This window comes from Prunus avium, chromosome 7 (assembly GCF_965620075.1).
Source record: "Prunus avium chromosome 7, drPruAviu1.hap1.1, whole genome shotgun sequence".
In the NCBI taxonomy this organism is placed as follows: Eukaryota; Viridiplantae; Streptophyta; class Magnoliopsida; order Rosales; family Rosaceae; genus Prunus; species Prunus avium.
The window spans coordinates 34,658,505-34,677,465 of NC_142290.1; the positions used below are offsets into that span (position 1 = coordinate 34,658,505).

Consider the following 18,961-nt stretch of genomic DNA (forward strand, 5'->3'; position numbering starts at 1 on the left):
GAAATATGGCCTGAAAATTGAAATCTGAATCAGTTTCATTTCTACTTGCGCGAAGTCTCAAGGACCCAAACCCGTTGTGGCAAGGTCCGGGTTCAGAAGCTCCGCTCCAGTAGACCAGTAAAACCATACCATACTAGCAGTCTTGACGACGAATTAGATCTATACAGTCGAAGTTGCTTGACCAGTGTTGCCTTTTCAGATCTCCAATTCTCTGCTCCCAACTCGCCAGTCACCGCACTTGTTCGTCCTTTCATTTCTGATCGTCGTCTACAATCAATTCGAACAAGGTAACGTATAATTCTCTGTATCTCTCTCTCTCTCTCTCTCTCTCTCGCATTAGTCTTCGATTTTGTAATTGTAAAATATGGTGAAAGATTAATCTGTGAATTATTGTTGCAATTTGTGTGTAATGGATCTTCCTTTGATCCGAATTGTAGACATATTCGAATTAGTAGAAGATGGCGGGTGGTGCAGCTGGCGGTTTCGTAACTAGGGCATTCGAGTCCATGCTCAAAGAGTGTTCTCCCAAAAAGCATGCTGACCTTCAGAAAGCCATTCAGGCTTATATAGGTTTCATTCTCACCTCCTCTGTATACAATTATACATATGCTGATATACATTACGTATCTAACTTTGGACGATCCAGGATTCAGATTGGTTTGGAGTTGGTGTTTGTTGGTTTTTTGGTTTTTGAAGTATGAATGTACTACTTAAAGTCAGATGAAATCAAACAATTATTTGGGCTGACCTATGATAGTATGGCGTACGATAATGTGGGGAAGTGTGAGCTTAAGATAGAGTTTGTGTTGTTTATGTAATGCATGTAATTTTTTTTGATCGTAACAAACTCTGGTTTTCTGGGAAGGATGGAGCACGGAAATGCCTATTTTGTTTTTTGTAGCGTCAATGTGTTGCTTTCAGTGGTTATTTTTTTATGTAGTTTCAATTTGATGTTTGTTAAACTTGAAGATCAAAGGTCTTAGTCAGTATGTCTTGTGTATGTATTTTCCTTCTGTTTATAAATGATATTTCTATTCTTCACTGATAGTTAATTTCAGTTATCTCTCTCTCACGGTTGTTTTTTGTTTCTTTAGATAATACGAAAGAGGTCAATCAAACTCAACAGACCATTTCAACTGAGAAGAATCAAGCTACAACTTCAGCTGGTGATGGAAGGTCTATATTTGTAGCTCAACTAATAATTTCCTTCTCTCCCCTTCACTCTATTCCCCCCTTTAATATACAGATTTGCAGAATGTAGTTATTATGCTTGTATGGCAATCATGTTGAATTCAACTTTTACATATGCGTGACATCTTTGTAGGCCTCAATGTCAAAATATTTATGGGACATTCCTTGTAGTTGATTCATAGTGATCGAGCCGAAGTCATTAATTAACTGTATCAATTTTCTTGCAATTGTAGTATGTTTAAGCATAGAGGGACACCTAGTCTTTTATTTTATTTTATTTTATTTTATCTTATTTTCAATTTAAATACATTTTGTGCTTCCTATTTTTGTACCCCGAAAAAATTATACACATGTCGAGCTGCAATGGTTAAATTTTATTCACATGGTTTTAGATCATGATCAGGCCAGATAACAGCACAATATGTCTGGGTTTCTTTTTATCAGATCCAACAGATTTGGATTAGTTTATCTAACAAACGGTACCAAATATTATCATTACATGGGATTAAAATCATAGTGATGTGATCAGACATTGTTTTGACTTTTGGAATCTCTTCTGTTTTGTAGTTCTCTTGAAACAGAGGGTGGAGCTGCAAAAACTGATACAGAACCAGATCAGTCTCAAAACACTGCTGAGGAGGCAGATTCTGTTGCTAGGCCGGTGAGCACAAGTGCAACTATTTCAACTGTCCTGGCGAAGGCTGGGAACACCTTAGAAGGAGCTCAGGCAGAGCTTGTTTTGAATCCCCTACGACTTGCATTTGAGACAAAGAACTTGAAAGTCCTAGAACCTGCTCTGGATTGTCTTCATGTATGCATTTCATTTCTTGATTTTTTTTATTTGTAGATTAAATATTATGTGCTTTCAAGATGGTGATACTTTGTTACACAAGGCATGAAGAAATTCATTGTTCTATCATAGTATCTGCATTCTTTATGATTAGCTGTTGCTCCTTGTTATCATCACTTAGAATATGTTGCATATCTATAATAGCTAACTAGTTCTTCAAATTTCATAAGCACAGAAACTCATTGCATATGATCATTTAGAGGGAGATCCTGGTTTAGATGATGGTAAAAGCGTACCGCTGTTTGCAGACCTTCTGAACATGGTTTGCAGTTGTGTTGACAACTCGTCATCTGATAGGTATGTGCCATGCACGTCATTGGTTTTCTCCCAAAATATGTGGCTTGCTATTCTTTCTTATTTTGGGAAACGATGTGCAGTACCGTTTTGCAAGTGTTGAAGGTCCTTCTTACTGCTGTGGCATCCACGAAGTTCAGAGGTATGTTATCAGGGATGTGTGGAAATCGGGTATTCTTTTGCTAGTGTATTATATAACTTATATAGGCTGTCAAAAGTTGGGTTTCTTATCCATGAAGTGTACTCATATGTACTGTGGTACTGGGTCTCTTCTATTGTAATATTCCTGATCTGCAGTCATTTATATGCATTTCAGCATATATCTTTGTCAATTTGTGCATATGTATGTTTGGTGCTGGTATTGTTGTGCCTTTTCTTGTTTCTACAATTTTCAGTGCAAGAAATTATTTTAAAGTTTAAAACCTGCTTCAAATGCAGTACATGGGGAACCTTTGCTGGGAGTTATCAGAGTGTGCTACAATATCGCTCTGCACAGGTACTTTTACATTTGCATAAGGGTGCCCGATATCAATTTGAAGCAGTGCTAATGAATTGTACTTTGGACTTGTAGCAAGAGTCCCATAAACCAAGCAACGTCAAAGGCAATGCTTACGCAGATGATCAGCATCATATTCAGGAGAATGGAGACTGACCCAGTATGAATTTAAAGCTTTCAGTTCTGAATGTATTTATCTGTAGTCTGATACAACTGTACAGGACATGCATAAATTTTTTAAGTTATTTTACCCCGTATTCTAGAAAGTTTGTAATTTCTTGCAGGGACTTGAGGATGCATCATCTGGTTCTGTTGGACATATAGAAACCATTTCAGGACAAAGTTCAAATACAAAAGCTGAAGAAACTTCCTTGGAAGACCAAAGTGAGAAAGAAATGACTTTAGGAGATCAACTTAGCCAGGCCAAAGACACGCCCATTGCATCTGTTGAGGAACTTCATAATCTTGCTGGCGGTGCTGACATCAAGGTACACTGTTTTCTCTAGTTACCTATTTTCTTAATACCTTATGCACTCTCAGATGCTGTGTTTGCCACCATTTACTATGTCTCTCAATGCTGGCTATTTTAGCTTGCCAGGTTTCCTTCTGTACTAAGATTGTATTTGTTATGTTGTTTAGGGCTTAGAGGCTGTCCTGGACAAGGCTGTGCATCTTGAAGATGGTAAAAAGATAACCAGGTTTGGATATGATTACTTTAAGATATCTCTTTCTCATTTTCATAGTCAACCAAATGTCTTTACATTGATTTGATTGCTCATAACTATTATGTAATTTTTATAGAGGGATTGACCTCGAGAGCATGAGCATAGTTCAACGTGATGCTTTACTGGTTTTCCGCACCCTTTGCAAGGTTGGTTTGTTGAGCAATGCCTTCTAATTGTCGACAGCAATCCCTAGCCTCATTCATGAATCTAAATTTATCGTCTGCAGATGGGGATGAAGGAAGATAACAATGAAGTTACATTGAAGACGAGGATTTTGTCTCTTGAGCTTCTGCAGGTTACATTAGGGATTTATTTGTGCTTTTATGTTCATGGTTCCATGGATGCTTAACATAAAAAAGAAGTTGATACTGTTTAAATAACTCAAAAATAGTATTTAAAACCTTTTTGTTTTTAGGTGTGAATTGATTAAGCAGTCAATCACCTCCCTCCTTCTTAGACAATGGAAGAAGAAAGGATGATTTGAGAATGATGAAGATGCTTTCTCACACATTTGACTTATATAAGGAGCATTGTTTGTACCTATTTCCAGTGTTTTATTAAATAATGTAATCTCTTACGGCATTTCAGGGTTTATTGGAGGGGGTTGGCCATCCATTTACTAGGAACTTCCATTTTATCGACTCGGTGAAAGCATACCTATCATATGCTTTGTTGCGGGCTTCAGTTTCGCAGTCCCCTGTCATATTTCAGGTTTACATATATCTTTCCTTAATCCAATTTAATGAATATGCTATGAGATTATTGCTTCTAATTATGCATTTCCTTCTTGCAGTACGCAACTGGAATTTTTTTAGTGCTTTTGTTGCGGTTCAGAGAAAGCCTCAAAGTATGTGTATGATCTTGACAAATAGTTACAAAACTTACCTTGATATGTTCTGTTCCTTACACCAACAAATTTTATTCAGGGTGAAATAGGCATCTTCTTTCCCTTGATAGTTCTACGATCACTGGATGGCTTGGATTTTCCAATTAACCAGAAATTAAGTGTTCTTAGGTATATTGGCTTTTCTGGTTATTACATTTCTAGTAATACGCACATGTTACTTTCATTTATACTGGGTGGCTTTCACTTCTCAGCAGAAGATTATGTTTTTCTTGTTCTTGTCCTGGTCTTCTAACGTGGTGTGCTTTTTCAGGATGGTTGAAAAAGTTTGCAAGGATCCTCAGATGCTTGTTGACATATTTGTGAACTATGACTGTGATCTTGAGGCACCAAACTTGTTTGAGCGTATGGTACAATTTTACTTACTGTTTCACAATGATTTCTTTCTGATTCCATCCAAAAATGTTTTTCTCTTACATCTAATACATCTGCAATGTATTCTGACTGTTAATATTAGGTTACAACTCTATCCAGAATTGCTCAAGGGACTCTAAATGCAGATCCAAATATGGTTGCTGTATCACAGACAACTTCAATTAAAGGTTCATCTCTTCAGGTAGGTTTATAAGTTTACTCCTTTCTCTGATCCAGCTAGTTGATCATATGTTTTTTCCTGCTAGATATTCATTGATGGTACCAGAGGTTGCTTGATGACCCCTTTTTCCTTGACCTTGCCAGTGTCTTGTGAATGTGCTTAAATCACTAGTAGATTGGGAAAAGTCACGTGGAGAATCAGAAAACCAGAGTAAAAGGACTCAGTCTCTAGAAGGAGAAGCTTCAGCTAAAGAGGCTGTTGATGTACCCAGTAACTTTGAGAAGGCAAAAGCTCATAAATCTACATTGGAAGCTGCCATCTCTGTGGTAATTGATCTGCATCAATCTTGTTAACTTGATTTCCCTGGATGAATTTTTTATCTTTTATTTCTTTTCTGAGAACTGATTTAGCCGTAGTCTAGAACTGATTTATAGTATTAAAAATGTTGCAGTTCAACAGGCAACCTGTAAAGGGTGTAGAGTATCTAAGATCAAATAAGTTGGTGGAAAACACACCTCATTCAGTTGCCCAATTTTTGAGAAGTACTCCCAGTTTGGACAAGGTGGAAGCTCTGTTCTTATATAAGTTGCTTTTCTACAATGATACAGACATCTTAGTACTTTTATGATTTTTTTCAGGCCATGATTGGGGAGTATTTGGGTCACCATGAAGAATTTCCCCTTGCTGTGATGCATGCTTATGTAGATTCTATGAAGTTTTCAGGAATGAAGTTTGACACTGCAATTCGTGAACTTCTTAAAGGATTCCGACTTCCAGGGGAAGCTCAAAAGATAGATCGTATCATGGAAAAATTTGCGGAAAGGTACTGGGGGTGTCTGTTTGATTTCATTGCTGTCTGGTTTTTAATTTTGCTGTGCATAAATGTATAGACCTGAGTGTGCCTGCATGGTCATGCATATGATTCAAACTTAATGCATGTATCCTTTGTAAATGTGTGAACTCCAATTTCTGACTGAATATGATTTGGGCATCCATGTTGTACGGAGATTATATTCATTTTTTATTGTTGGCCAGTGATGTTGTTCAACATGTTGCATATGCAGATATTGTGCAGATAATCCAGGTCTTTTCAAAAATGCAGATACTGCATACATTCTTGCATATGCAGTTATAATGTTGAATACTGATGCACATAATCCAATGGTGTGGCCTAAAATGTCCAAGTCGGATTTTATACGCATGAATGCTATGGATGATGCAGAAGAGTGTGCTCCGACAGAACTTCTGGAAGAAATCTATGATTCAATTGTCAAAGAAGAGATCAAGATGAAAGATGATACTGTTGGTCTTGAGAGAAATGGAAGAAATAAGCCCGAAGGTGAAGAGAGAGGGCGCCTTGTCAGTATCCTTAATCTGGCTCTTCCCAGAAGAACATTGTCTGCAGATACTAAGTCAGAAAGTGAAGCTATCATTAAGAAGACACAAGCTATATTTCGCAATCAAGGTGCAAAAAGAGGGGTCTTCTATACTACACAGCAGTTAGAGCTTGTAAGGCCTATGGTTGAAGCTGTAGGATGGCCCTTGCTTGCTACGTTTTCTGTTACAATGGAGGAAGGTGAGAATAAGTCAAGGGTGGTTCTCTGTATGGAGGGATTTAAAGCTGGAATACACATTACACATGTTCTTGGAATGGATACCATGCGCTATGCCTTTCTAACATCTCTGGTCAGGTAAAACATCTGTCTTGTTTTCTCCCCAAACATTTGTATATTTGTACTTTTTATATTTATTTCTTTTGTTGTTTCCATTCTTAGTATGTTAGGCTTTTTTTTTTCCCTTTTTGTGAAAAATATGTATTTAATCTGGAGACAATGAATTGTGTTGTGTATCACGGTTTTGATCTTTGAAGCAATATCTATGATAATACTAATCGAGCTTTTGGGTTGTCATCTCAGATTTACTTTCTTGCATGCTCCAAAGGAAATGCGTAGTAAAAATGTGGAAGCACTGCGAACTCTACTATCTCTTTGCGACATGGAGACTGGCTCCCTTCAAGACACATGGAATGCAGTTTTGGAATGTGTTTCTCGGCTTGAATTCATTACATCGACTCCATCTATAGCTGCAACAGTCATGCATGGATCAAACCAGATCTCCAAAGATGCTGTTCTTCAATCTCTAAGAGAGTTGGCCGGAAAACCTTCTGAACAAGTATTTGTGAATAGCGTTCAGCTTCCTAGTGATTCTGTAGTGGAGTTCTTCACTGCACTCTGTGGTGTATCAGCTGAAGAACTAAAACAAACTCCAGCTCGTGTGTTTAGCTTGCAAAAACTTGTGGAGATCAGCTACTACAACATGGCTCGTATACGCATGGTATGTTTTTTATCTATTGAAACCTCTATTGTTCTGCTTGTAAATGTACAACCTAGCTCATCCCAAAAATGCTCATGGAGTGGTATTCTGATTTGTGTCCTGCAATTTTTGAGTTCTCCATATTTTGAATGTTTCTGCTAATGTCTTACAGGTCTGGGCTAGAATATGGTCTGTTTTGGCAAACCACTTTATTTCAGCTGGGAGTCATCATGATGAAAAAATTGCTATGTATGCTATAGATTCTCTCAGGCAGCTTGGCGTGAAGTATCTGGAGCGAGCTGAACTTGCCAATTTCACATTCCAAAATGACATTCTTAAACCTTTTGTTGTTCTTATGCGCAATAGTCGAAGTGAAACCATAAGGAGCTTAATTGTTGACTGCATTGTTCAAGTATGTCTACATAGTTTGCTTTCCCGAATGCGCTCCTTTTATCTTCCTTAACCTTCTCGATATACAGCTATCCTGCTACAAACAAAATTGATTCTGTTGCCTTTTACAGATGATAAAATCCAAAGTAGGGAGCATCAAGTCTGGATGGCGTAGCGTTTTCATGGTTTTTACAGCAGCTGCAGATGATGAATTGGAATCAATAGTTGAGAGCGCTTTTGAAAATGTTGAACAAGGTGACAAATTCTTTTCCCTTACTGTATGTTTTCATATCATATTGATTTCCTCCTCTTCACAATTTGGTATGTCTAATACGGGGAAATTTGCAGTTATCTTGGAACACTTCGATCAAGTAGTGGGAGATTGTTTTATGGACTGTGTCAACTGTCTTATCAGGTTTGCTAATAATAGAACTTCACACCGTATAAGTTTGAAGGCAATTGCACTACTGCGCATATGTGAGGATCGTCTGGGGGAGGTTTGTTAGTCCTGTCGGCATTAACTTTTCCTTGTTCTTTGTGGATGCCTTGTCATTCATTACATGTTGCTTTCACTTGTGTCCTTCAGTATAGTGTCTTTGTCAGATACCGTAAATTATTTCTGAACTATGTTGGTGGTAAATTGGATCCATAAAAGTTGAGGTGAAGTTAATAAACAGAAATGATTGGGTTGTGAGATTTTCAGTTTGACATGAGAACACATGCAGGGCCTGGAAACCGAACCTCTTGTTCAAATGGTTAGGAAGAAAGAAAAAGTGATGCTTAGCTTTTCTTTGATACTATAATGACTGGCTGCTTAGGCAACCCTGGTCTTGGGCTTCTTTGTTGCAGGTTGATTTGGTTGTTGTGGGTTGCGTTGATGTCTATGGTTGTATGGCGTCTTCTAACTTGCTTGTATTGATAACTTGTCACTTGGCTGTTGAGATATCCGTGCTTAACTTCTGGTTTGTCAATTTCAGGGTCTTATACCTGGTGGTGCTTTGAGGCCTATTGACGTAAATATGGATACAACTTTTGACGTGACTGAGCATTATTGGTTCCCAATGCTTGCTGGTCTGTCAGATCTGACATCAGATCCAAGACCAGAGGTCAGAAGCTGTGCACTTGAAGTATTGTTTGATCTACTAAATGAGAGAGGTAGCAAGTTCTCTTCATCATTTTGGGAGAGCATTTTTCATCGTGTCTTGTTTCCCATATTTGATCATGTGAGACATGCTGGAAAGGAAAGCTTGGTTTCTCCTGATGAGGAATGGTTCCGTGAAACAAGCATTCACTCACTTCAGTTGCTTTGCAACCTTTTCAACACTTTTTATAAGGTAGTGTTGAGCTAAATACTAGCTGTATAAATTATATAGTTTTCCTAGTTATTGGTGAATAATCACACGTAATAAGGGAGGAAAATGTGGAGGTTTATTCTATTATTTAGTAAAACAAATGCAGATTGATATTCTCATATATTGGTTCTGGTAGTGAAAAATGATTTGTGCATTTTGAAGTTGGTGTTCCAAAGATTAGTGTGACTGTGGAAGTCTTTCCTTTGTGCAGGAGGTGTGTTTTATGTTGCCACCCCTACTCAGTCTACTTTTGGATTGCGCCAAAAAGACTGATCAGGCAGTGGTTTCATTATCTCTGGGTGCACTAGTGCATCTCATTGAAGTTGGAGGACATCAATTCAGTGAGAACGACTGGGATACATTGTTGAAAAGTATAAGGTGCTTATCTCTTATTATCAGATAATATTTTGTGGTTGTTCTAATACTAATCATTTTATTATTGTCATCAGAGATGCTTTGTACACAACACAACCACTTGAACTGCTAAATGCTTTGGGATTTGAGAACCTGAAGAACAATAGGGGGTTAATTGGAGATTTAGAGGTCAATTCAGGTGATAGTCCTTCCATAAAGTCTGACTATGAGGGAGTGGATAGCCGTCAGTTTGATGTCAGTGATAATGGAAGAAATCCAAATGCTTCAGTCCTGATGGACAACAAACAAGACTCAGGGGTGCAAATGAACTTGGATGGATCTGAAGGTCAGGTTTTTAAAGTTCTATGAAACTTAGTATTTATTAAATGGTTTATGATTAACATTCAAAATCTTAAACACTGACACTTCATTTATGCTAGTTTGCATTTATGTGAAAAATGCTTCACAGAACAACGATTACTACCATTTTTTACTCTATAAATAGAACCTTGAAAGTCCATAGTGTCCCAAAACTACGATTGATGGAGCTAATTTTTACACTGTTGTTGATGTGCATAAGCTAGAAATTTTAATTTTTTCCTCTCAAATTTTTAGTAGCAAAGCAATATAAAAAGATTTTCTTCTTGTAGGCCTTCCGTCACCGTCAGGAGGTGCTCCAAAATCTGCTGAAGGCCTCCAACGGAATCAAACAATAGGTCAAAGAATTATGGACAATCTCTTTCTCAGAAATCTTTCTTCTAAGCCTAAGGGTATTGCTTCTGATGCTTCAGTACCATCTTCTCCAATTAAGGTATGATGTCGTAGGATATTAATTTATAAAGAATATATTATTTCTGCTGAGGCCAATTATACAGATCAGCATCCAGATATAATGGCTTTATGACGTTTGATTCTTATGCTGCATTAGGTTCCTGAGGCTGTGGAACCTGATGTCAGAGATGAGGAGGAGAGTTCATTATTGGGAACTTGTAGGGGCAAATGCATCACTCAGTTATTGCTTCTTGGTGCCATTGATAGTATTCAGGTTTGAAGTTTGATCGTTTTTAATTTTACATGTTCCCTTAAATTCATAAATACTTTTCTTCTGATCATCAAATGTTAATTTGCAATCCATTGTGATGAAAACCATTACTGCAATATATAAGGCAAGTCCTTTGACTTGGAAGGCTGCAGCACTTGGGGATGTAAATTAATTCTCCAAGTGCCTCTGAACTACTCCATATTATTTTTATTGGGTTATGTAAAAAAGTCTTTGATTACTGTTTGCCTAATAAAATCACTCTATCATTTGCAGAAGAAATACTGGAGCAAGTTGAAAGCACCACAAAAGATTGCTATTATGGACATTTTGCTGTCTGCATTAGAGTTCGCAGCTTCTTATAATTCATATACCAATCTCAGAACACGCATGCACCAAATTCCTGATGAGAGGTAGGATGAAAACTTTTTATGTAAATTCTTTTCTTTTGTGTTGAATTTTCTTCCTTGAGGAAGAAAATGATTTTTCTTATAAAAGAAAACATAGTTTGTGACTAATTTATCTTCTGGACAGGCCACCTCTGAATCTTCTCCGCCAAGAATTAGCAGGAACCTGCATATATCTTGACATCTTACAGAAAGCAACTTCCGGGTTTAGTGCCAACAAAGAGGCACTTGCAGAAACTAACGCTTCTCAGAATGTTGATATTATAGAACATTCTAATGATGAAGAGAAAGTCGAAGGATTAGCGGAAGAGAAACTTGTATCTTTCTGTGAACAGGTACTCCGGGAGGCATCTGATCTGCAGTCCGGCTCTGGGGAGACGACTAATATGGATATTCATCGTGTTCTGGAGTTACGATCTCCCATAATTATCAAGGTATAAAGTGCCATATGGATTATTTGTGGGGCATGATCTAATTTTGAAACCCTAATTTGATTGGTTTGGTGGATTCACCTCAGTGTCTTCGGATTTCACCCCTACACACGAAATTCCACTCTCCTCAATCAAATAGAAAGCCCCAAGTGCGCCATATTCTAGTAGCCCAAACTTTGTGTTTGAATAAATCCTCCTCCATCCGTTGTGCTTGTTTATTGGACAATATTTTCGTTGATTTCCCACAAGTTTTGTATATTGTAGGTATTAACAGGTGATATTTTCCTTACTCTTTTGGTGTTTCAGGTGCTTAAAGGCATGTGCTATATGAACCAACAGATTTTCAGAAGGCATCTGAGAAATTTCTATCCTTTGCTTACAAAACTTGTTTGCTGCGATCAGGTAAATCTCCTCTTTCCATGTCAACATCCATAATAATATGGATTTGTTATTTGATACTGCCATATCCATCCCTTGGTGCCTCTAAATTTGGTATTTCATGCTCTTACAGCAGTTAATTAGTAATTAGAGATTATTCTGGAAAAAAACTTATAATTGCTTGATTCGTTCAGATGGATGTTCGTGGAGCTCTTGGTGATCTTTTCAGGGCACAACTGAAAGCACTTCTGCCATAGTTATATATATATATATATATCTGTTGCCACCTTGACAAGATTCCCCGTAAGGAATGATTCGCGAAATCACTGCTCCAAAAACCGATTTTTTTCTGCTGATATTCTTTTATCCCTGTGCCTATAAAGAAAATCTCATTTATTATGATAGAGGTAGTTTTCAGTTCACTTTACCCGGTAAATTTTGTTGTAATGATCTTGATGTAGTAAAAAAGGAAAAGAAAAAGAAAGGAGAGGACATGATTGTTTCGAATCGGCCTTTTATTGTTTCTATCTCCAATTTTTGCTGTGGTGTAATCTAAGTAGCATACGATTAATTAATCAGATCCAATGCCAGCAAACAGATATCATTAGTTACAAAATCATTTCATTGAATATGTTGAGAACTTTTTTAAGCTTATGATTCTTTTTGTCGAAAATAAAGATCAGATTATTCATCTTATTTTTCACAAAGTGGCTTTCTGTCCCATGGAGCTTTATAGTCTGGCAAACATTCGTGTTGGGTAAAGTGCATGCCTTCTATGTGGGTTTTTCGCTTCCCATCCAGGAAATGCTTGGCACAAAAAAACTAGTTTACAACAAGTTCACTCTATTCTTTTCTTGATGGATTATACCCTCCATTAAAGTAAGGTCATGAATCACTCAAAAGGGTTTCCTTAGCCTCTCAGAATCCAGTTTCTACTTGAGCATTTCTGTGATTCCTTGCCTTTCCTCTCATAAAAGTACATTTCTCAACCTTTAGGTTTGTTAAATTCAAAAGCAGTGCTTCTTATACGTTTCGAGCTGGTAGAAATATGGCTGAAAACTGAGGTTGAGAGGCATAAGAAAACATGGGTTTTAGCTACTTGTGGGTTTTATTGCTCTGCATAGTTGGGGAGGGTTTGGTGAAGGGGGCCCTTGGAGTTGGTGGCTTGGCATGCAACTGGGGAACCCGTTCTACGCATCCATTGCCGCCTAGTATAGTTGTCAAGCTTTTGAAGGACAATGGATTCAGCAAAGTGAAGCTCTTTGAAGCTGATCCTGGGGCATTGCAAGCTCTTGGGGGAACTGGTATCCAGGTTATGGTGGGTATACCCAATGAGTTATTGGCACCACTTGCTAGCAGTGTTACTGTTGCTGAGAACTGGGTGTCTAAAAATGTGTCATATTACATATCCAAAAATGGCGTCGATATAAGGTAAAAAGACTTGGAAGTTTTCATGTTCTTATTTCTAAAATTTTGAACTCTTGTCGTAAGTGTGAGGTTAAATGCTCTTTCTTTCATTCCGTGCATGTTGACATATATACATGCAAGTTGGCACTCATCACCCGTAATAAAAGTTTCAAATTGGCAGGAAACAGAAACAAAAGCTTTTGGAAACGCAAAAGAATATCCCTGTTTTTATGTTTTTCTTTCTTTTGGAACCACTAGTTGACCCCCAAAAAAAAAAAAAAAAAAAAAAAAAAAAAAAAACCCTCCCCTACATCATATGCCGAATAACTACAAAAGAAAGAACATTTTCCAAAGTAATGATTGATTAACAATTAATATTAAACTGAATTACTTTTTGACATTTAAATCTATGTAGGTATGTGGCTGTGGCCAATGAACCGTTCCTCAAAACCTACAAAGACACTTTCCTGCAAACCACATTTCCAGCTCTCCAAAACATCCAAGCAGCCCTGATAAAAGCAGGGCTAGGGAGACAAGTGAAGGTGACAATTCCCCTAAATGCAGACGTTTACCAGACTGACAGCGGCCTTCCATCCGGAGGCAACTTCCGGTCCGACATCCACAGCCTCATGATGTCCATCTTGAAGTTTCTCAGTGACAATGGTGGTGCCCTCACCATCAACATCTACCCTTTCCTCAGCCTCCAAGCTGACCCCGACTTCCCCAAAGAGTATGCCTTCTTCAACAACACTTCAAAGCCCGTTGTTGATGGCTCCATCTCATACACCAATGTGCTTGATGCCAACTTTGACACCTGCATTGCTGCCCTTGAAAAGAATGGCTTCTCCTCATTGCCGGTCATCGTTGGGGAGGTTGGATGGCCAACGGATGGTGACCCTAATGCTAACATAGAAGATGCCCGGCGGTTCAATCAAGGCCTTGTAAGCCGCATACTTGCAGGGCAAGGCAGCCCAAAGAGGTCAACCCCACCTGACATTTACATCTTTGGGCTCATAGATGAAGATGCCAAGAGCACCCAACCTGGGAATTTTGAGAGGCATTGGGGGGTGTTCAATTTTGATGGCTCAATCAAATACTCATTGGATATTGGTCGTGGAAAAGCCTTGGTACCAGCAAAAGGGGTGCACTATTTGGCCAGGCAATGGTGCATAATGGCACCAGATGCAAGCCCTTCAGACCCCAATTTGGCTCAGAGCATCAACTATGCTTGCTCTTATGCAGATTGCACAAGCCTTGGATATGGCTCATCTTGTGGCATGCTTGATGCTAGAAGCAATGCCTCTTATGCTTTCAACATGTACTATCAAACCATGGATCAGCGCAAAGGTGCTTGTGAATTCTCCAATCTCTCAGTCACCACAACTACGGATCCATCTCCAACTCAAAATGGTCAGAATCGTTCGTGCCGATTCGAGATCATGATTGATCTGGGAAAGCATGAAAAGCCTCGACGACCTCGTTCTTCACCGGCTGCCGGATTAAGGGAGCACAATTCCCACAAAGTTGTGATGGTGTTACTTGTCCTTGTTCTAGTGTCCACATTGATGATCTAATTTCCACCACTTCTTTGTATATTTTAAGGGTTACTTACTTGTGAGTGAATCAATGCATTTTTTTTTATACCTTAATTTCTGTTCTTGCCCACATAAATCCCCTTCATATGGAAATTAAAATGATGCTGTTATATGAACCATCTTAGCTGATAAGTTACATTATTAATTATGATGGCTGAACTGACAATTACATAAATTGGAGATAAATTCAAACACAAATTTCTTTCAACCAAAATACAACTATTCATGATACAATAGTCTCAAATAAATCCAAATTTCATGAATCTAACATACAATACTATTTAGGTATACAACAATCTCAAACAAATTTTCCATAACATGAATAGTTGTATTTTAAGAGGTGGTTTACGTCTTCCTCTATTAAAGATGTTCTTAATGTGACAATCACAAAATAATTAGTGTTATTCTTATTGTGACTAAACACAAAATAGCATCAATTCTCATATCCGAAGCAACCCATAATGGAATATAACACTTTTTTTTAATGGCCAATAAAACACAAAATAATAGAATAAATTGTGAACTACACAAAAGCAACAAAGAAATGAAAGATAAAAGACATGGCCAAAAAAAAAAAAAAAAAAGATAAAAGACATGGATGGACATCAGCGGGAGCCAAAATCAAGACCGTTGGATCTTATTGTTGTGGGCCCCTTGACATATACACATACGTAAAGGAATAGAACACAAAATTAAAGAAAACGAAAAAAAAAAAGAATAAAGAAGAAGAAAGGGTGCAAAGGGAGGCAGGGAATCTATTTGCTCTTTTTATTAGAAAGGTTTTAGATTTATGAGGTCTCACAATCAAATTACAAAATGAAAATCGGAAATCAAGGCAGAATTTCCGCATTAACCAGTAATTAATTCTCAAAACTAAAATTACTAAACTAAATCGAATAATTATTAGATTTTTTTTGCAATTTATATGATTGGATCGCAGAGTTTTGAGAACAAACAAGAAGAAAGAGCATCGAAAGTTCAACACTAGATTTTTATGCTTTCTGAATATGCGTAAATATTCTTTGCATTAACCTTCCCATCTTCCTGTATTTTTTCGCAGACGTGTCCGGAGTTTTGACTGGAAGTTCTCAGATTTTTGCAATCCCAATGCAGAAGACAGAAGAAGCTTAGCGTAACGTTTGGGGGTTGGTGCCCAATTTGGCAATTTTTAGGGTTTATGCGAATTTTGTGAATGGTGGGGTTGTGGGGTTGAGGGGCATTTGGGCACGTTATGTTGTTTTTGAAAAGGCAAGGCGGCTTGCGCTTCTTCACAAACTTAAAGCACCAAACTTTACTTCATCGTCATCAGTTTACAGAGGTTATGGCTGCTCATTTGTATAGCCATGGTAGCTATAAAGGGTTTCAAGGCCGAGCTCAATGGCCGCCATCCCATTTCTCCACAAACCACTCTTGCAAGTATGCAACTTTTCCTGGGAAAATCAGGAATACGAGGAACACACGCCTTGGCCGCAATTTTTTCGTAAAAGGGTGCTTCAAATCACAGCATCACCACCTTCAGTCTCATAGCAGTAGCATAAAGCGTCACAGCAATGCCTTTGAGAATCCCAATGCTCAATTGGTCCGTGATCTTGAATTGGACCTCCGCAGCTCTGATGCCATTGGATTGGCCTCCTCTAATGGTTGCCAGGAGCGTGGAAGCCATACTGGAATCCCTCCCCATTCTTTGCCCGATGATAAAGTCGTCGTTGCTGTTGATGTGGATGAGGGTATGTAATGCATGCATTGATTGCCATTTTCTGTTATGATCATTTTGTTCTATTCTCTATTTTCCAACTTGGGTTTGTCTTGATTTATCAGTAGATATAAACTTGAGCTTGTCTTTTGCTGATTTATGTTTATTCTGTTTTTGATGAGCAGTGTTGGGAAACTTTGTGTCGGCTCTCAACAGGTTTATTGCTGATCGTTACTCCTCCCACCATTCAGTTTCAGAGTACCATGTCTATGAGTTCTTCAAGGTATCGCCTGCTAACTAACTGAGTCAATGAGTCTGGACAGCTTCATTTGATTGTTGGTTGTTTCCTTGTGTCCCATATCTCGGAGTGCAAGTAGATATGACTCATCATTTCAAATGCTTTAGCATTGTTGTTATAATAGCGAACTATGACTAGTTTCCGGGATTGAGCATGCTATGTTGCTAACTTACTTTTCTTCGTGCTTGACTATGCTAGTTTACATTGTGATCTTATGTTTTACATTTCAGCTGTTTTCTTGGGCTGTGATATAGTAATGTTTGCTTGCCTCCTGCATATCTCCCACCCTTATTGATTGAGTTGAGTTGAGTTGAGTTGAGTTGAGTTGAGTTGAGTTGAGTTGATTTGTTACTCCAGCAATCTGAGTTCTTTAGTATGTGGTTTAAGGTGCCAATTCTCTTTGGCAGCAAGCTTCAAGGATATATATTAACATTTTCTGCTCCCTTTTCTTTGATAAAAAATTCCCTGGGCATATTCTGATGCATCATATTTTTCTGTTACAGATATGGAACTGTTCTCGTGATGAAGGTACTACATATGCTTCACTTTTTTTATTATTACTATTTTCAGATAATTTGGGATGTTATCATCATCATCGTCATCAGCATTATCATTGTCATCATGATCATCATTATCATTGTCATCATGATCATCATTTATGACACGAAAGGACTTTTATCAGCTAGACTTTTTATGAATTACAGATTGTACATGGAACTAACCTACCTAATTCCTAGTTTAATACTGTTTATTGGATATTGAAAATGGAACTTGCATTTGAATCACCAGATTCATTTGGTTTCATGGTCAAATTTCTAATTGCATTGAATGTCATTTTAATCAGACATATGAACTGACTAACTGACAGCCTTAGAATAAATTTATCTTAATTTTGTGAACATTTGATCTATATTTTATTTTTTGTGCAATGTGTTGGATGTAGACAACATTTATTAGAAATGTACTCTCCAACTGATAAATGTTTTTAGGGTTCTATGTAAAACATTTTACTTGCACTTCTTTTTCTGTCGTATCTTTCTTCCTTTCTTTAAAGCATTGCCATGATTGGTAATATCTACTTTGTTTTGACAGCCGATATTCGTGTGCATGAGTTCTTTGAAACATCATATTTCAAGACCGGGATCCACCCACTCCCAGGTGCTCAGGAGACAATTCATAAGTTGTCCGGATTTTGTGACCTGTCAGTTGTGACGTATGTGCAATTAGCAGAGTTAATTTGTTATTATGTTTACCAGAGCTTTGACTAACTTAATCTTTTGGCATCTACGTGCATTAATAGGTCTAGACAGAATGCAATTAAGGACCACACAATTCAATGGATTGAAAAACATTTTCCAGGACTGTTTCAGGAGATTCACTTTGGCAACCACTTTGCTTTAGATGGAGAGTCTAGGCCTAAGTCAGAAATATGCAGGTATGACCGTGAACCACTGTAGATAGTTTGGTGTCATGTATTCTAAACTTCTTGGTATGCATCTTTTGAAGCTTGTTCTTACTTTATACTTTTAGAACCTGCAAATCCGAAAGAATGTGGGGTTCAAATATCTTGTTCCATTAATCATGCATGTTTACCTGCTTGTTGGTTTTGTGGACTACTATCTCCTTATGGGACCCAATCACGTACAATACATATGATAGCTCCTCTATGTTCTGATGAAATGTACTTGCCAGGTCCTTGGGAGCAAAGGTTCTAATTGATGACAATCCAAGATATGCGCTTGAATGTGCTGAGGCTGGGATCAGGGTTCTTCTTTTTGATTATGAGAACTCGTATCCATGGTGCAAGACAGAGTCAATTATTCAACACCCCCTGGTCACCAAGGTTCATAACTGGGAAGCAGTGGAGAAGCACTTAATGACGTGGATTATTTCATAGATTTTCTTACAACCTAGTACAAGATTGACCACCAATTTGTCAAGATACGTTGAATTCATTCTAATGCATGGAGAGCATCAGATGGATGCTAAAGAAACTATTGTTGATGAAGAAACTCCATAGTCTCTAGAGACCAGCCAAATAGGGTTGCTCGGTGAGTAGGAGAATGATGAGAAGTGATCATATCTTCTTATCATTTCCCCCCCTTCTGAAAACTAGGTGTCAGAATGCTCAAAGTCAACTGGCCTGGCTAGGGCTTGGTTTCTTTTCCTTTTCTCCTTATTTTTCATTTAGAAGAGAATAAGGTAGAAGGAAAACTTGCAAGTTGTAAATACGGATGATGACGAAATGCTCAAATAATCCAAAATTTTCAAACATTGAATATTGAATTTTTGATCTTGTTTTCAAACAA

The 18,961-nt window shown here is 37.9% G+C and overlaps 3 protein-coding genes across 3 annotated transcripts; all 3 read left to right on the plus strand.

Moving 5' to 3' along the window:
• Positions 1-3: 3 nt before the first annotated feature.
• On the plus strand, positions 4-12,313 carry ATMIN7 (HOPM interactor 7). The gene is made up of 34 exons (XM_021948811.2): positions 4-287; positions 438-570; positions 1,095-1,176; positions 1,759-2,002; positions 2,217-2,338; positions 2,419-2,477; positions 2,774-2,831; positions 2,907-2,991; positions 3,116-3,319; positions 3,471-3,529; positions 3,633-3,702; positions 3,783-3,851; positions 4,145-4,267; positions 4,350-4,403; positions 4,483-4,571; positions 4,714-4,810; positions 4,918-5,016; positions 5,139-5,321; positions 5,447-5,557; positions 5,634-5,818; positions 6,060-6,686; positions 6,912-7,329; positions 7,481-7,720; positions 7,830-7,953; positions 8,047-8,195; positions 8,676-9,032; positions 9,262-9,428; positions 9,500-9,750; positions 10,055-10,215; positions 10,333-10,449; positions 10,720-10,856; positions 10,978-11,284; positions 11,588-11,683; positions 11,854-12,313. The coding sequence occupies exons 2-34, from the start codon at positions 459-461 to the stop codon at positions 11,914-11,916; spliced, it is 5,319 nt and encodes a 1,772-aa protein (XP_021804503.1). The 5' UTR covers positions 4-287; positions 438-458; the 3' UTR covers positions 11,917-12,313.
• Positions 12,314-12,621: 308 nt separating this feature from the next.
• On the plus strand, positions 12,622-14,709 carry LOC110748919 (glucan endo-1,3-beta-glucosidase 5-like). The gene is made up of 2 exons (XM_021948899.2): positions 12,622-13,090; positions 13,482-14,709. Exons 1-2 carry the CDS (start codon positions 12,744-12,746, stop codon positions 14,638-14,640), a joined length of 1,506 nt encoding a protein of 501 aa, XP_021804591.1. The 5' UTR covers positions 12,622-12,743; the 3' UTR covers positions 14,641-14,709.
• A 664-nt stretch (positions 14,710-15,373) lies between these two features.
• On the plus strand, positions 15,374-18,938 carry LOC110748929 (Haloacid dehalogenase-like hydrolase (HAD) superfamily protein). The gene is made up of 7 exons (XM_021948913.2): positions 15,374-15,517; positions 15,722-16,388; positions 16,540-16,637; positions 17,156-17,180; positions 17,745-17,865; positions 17,953-18,087; positions 18,345-18,938. The coding sequence occupies exons 2-7, from the start codon at positions 15,893-15,895 to the stop codon at positions 18,547-18,549; spliced, it is 1,080 nt and encodes a 359-aa protein (XP_021804605.1). The 5' UTR covers positions 15,374-15,517; positions 15,722-15,892; the 3' UTR covers positions 18,550-18,938.
• Positions 18,939-18,961: the final 23 nt, after the last annotated feature.

Excerpts from the sequence above, each read along its gene's own strand:
- LOC110748919 (XM_021948899.2), top strand. The coding sequence starts at position 12,744 with ATGGGTTTTAGCTACTTGTGGGTTTTATTGCTCTGCATAGTTGGGGAG. Across the intron at positions 13,091-13,481 it reads AAAAATGGCGTCGATATAAG|GTATGTGGCTGTGGCCAATG; the intron begins GTAAAAAGACTT and ends AAATCTATGTAG.
- LOC110748929 (XM_021948913.2), top strand. The coding sequence starts at position 15,893 with ATGTTGTTTTTGAAAAGGCAAGGCGGCTTGCGCTTCTTCACAAACTTA. Across the intron at positions 16,389-16,539 it reads TGCTGTTGATGTGGATGAGG|TGTTGGGAAACTTTGTGTCG; the intron begins GTATGTAATGCA and ends TTTGATGAGCAG. Across the intron at positions 18,088-18,344 it reads CCTAAGTCAGAAATATGCAG|GTCCTTGGGAGCAAAGGTTC; the intron begins GTATGACCGTGA and ends TGTACTTGCCAG.
- ATMIN7 (XM_021948811.2), top strand. The coding sequence starts at position 459 with ATGGCGGGTGGTGCAGCTGGCGGTTTCGTAACTAGGGCATTCGAGTCC. Across the intron at positions 10,216-10,332 it reads TACCATCTTCTCCAATTAAG|GTTCCTGAGGCTGTGGAACC; the intron begins GTATGATGTCGT and ends ATGCTGCATTAG. Across the intron at positions 11,684-11,853 it reads AACTTGTTTGCTGCGATCAG|ATGGATGTTCGTGGAGCTCT; the intron begins GTAAATCTCCTC and ends TGATTCGTTCAG.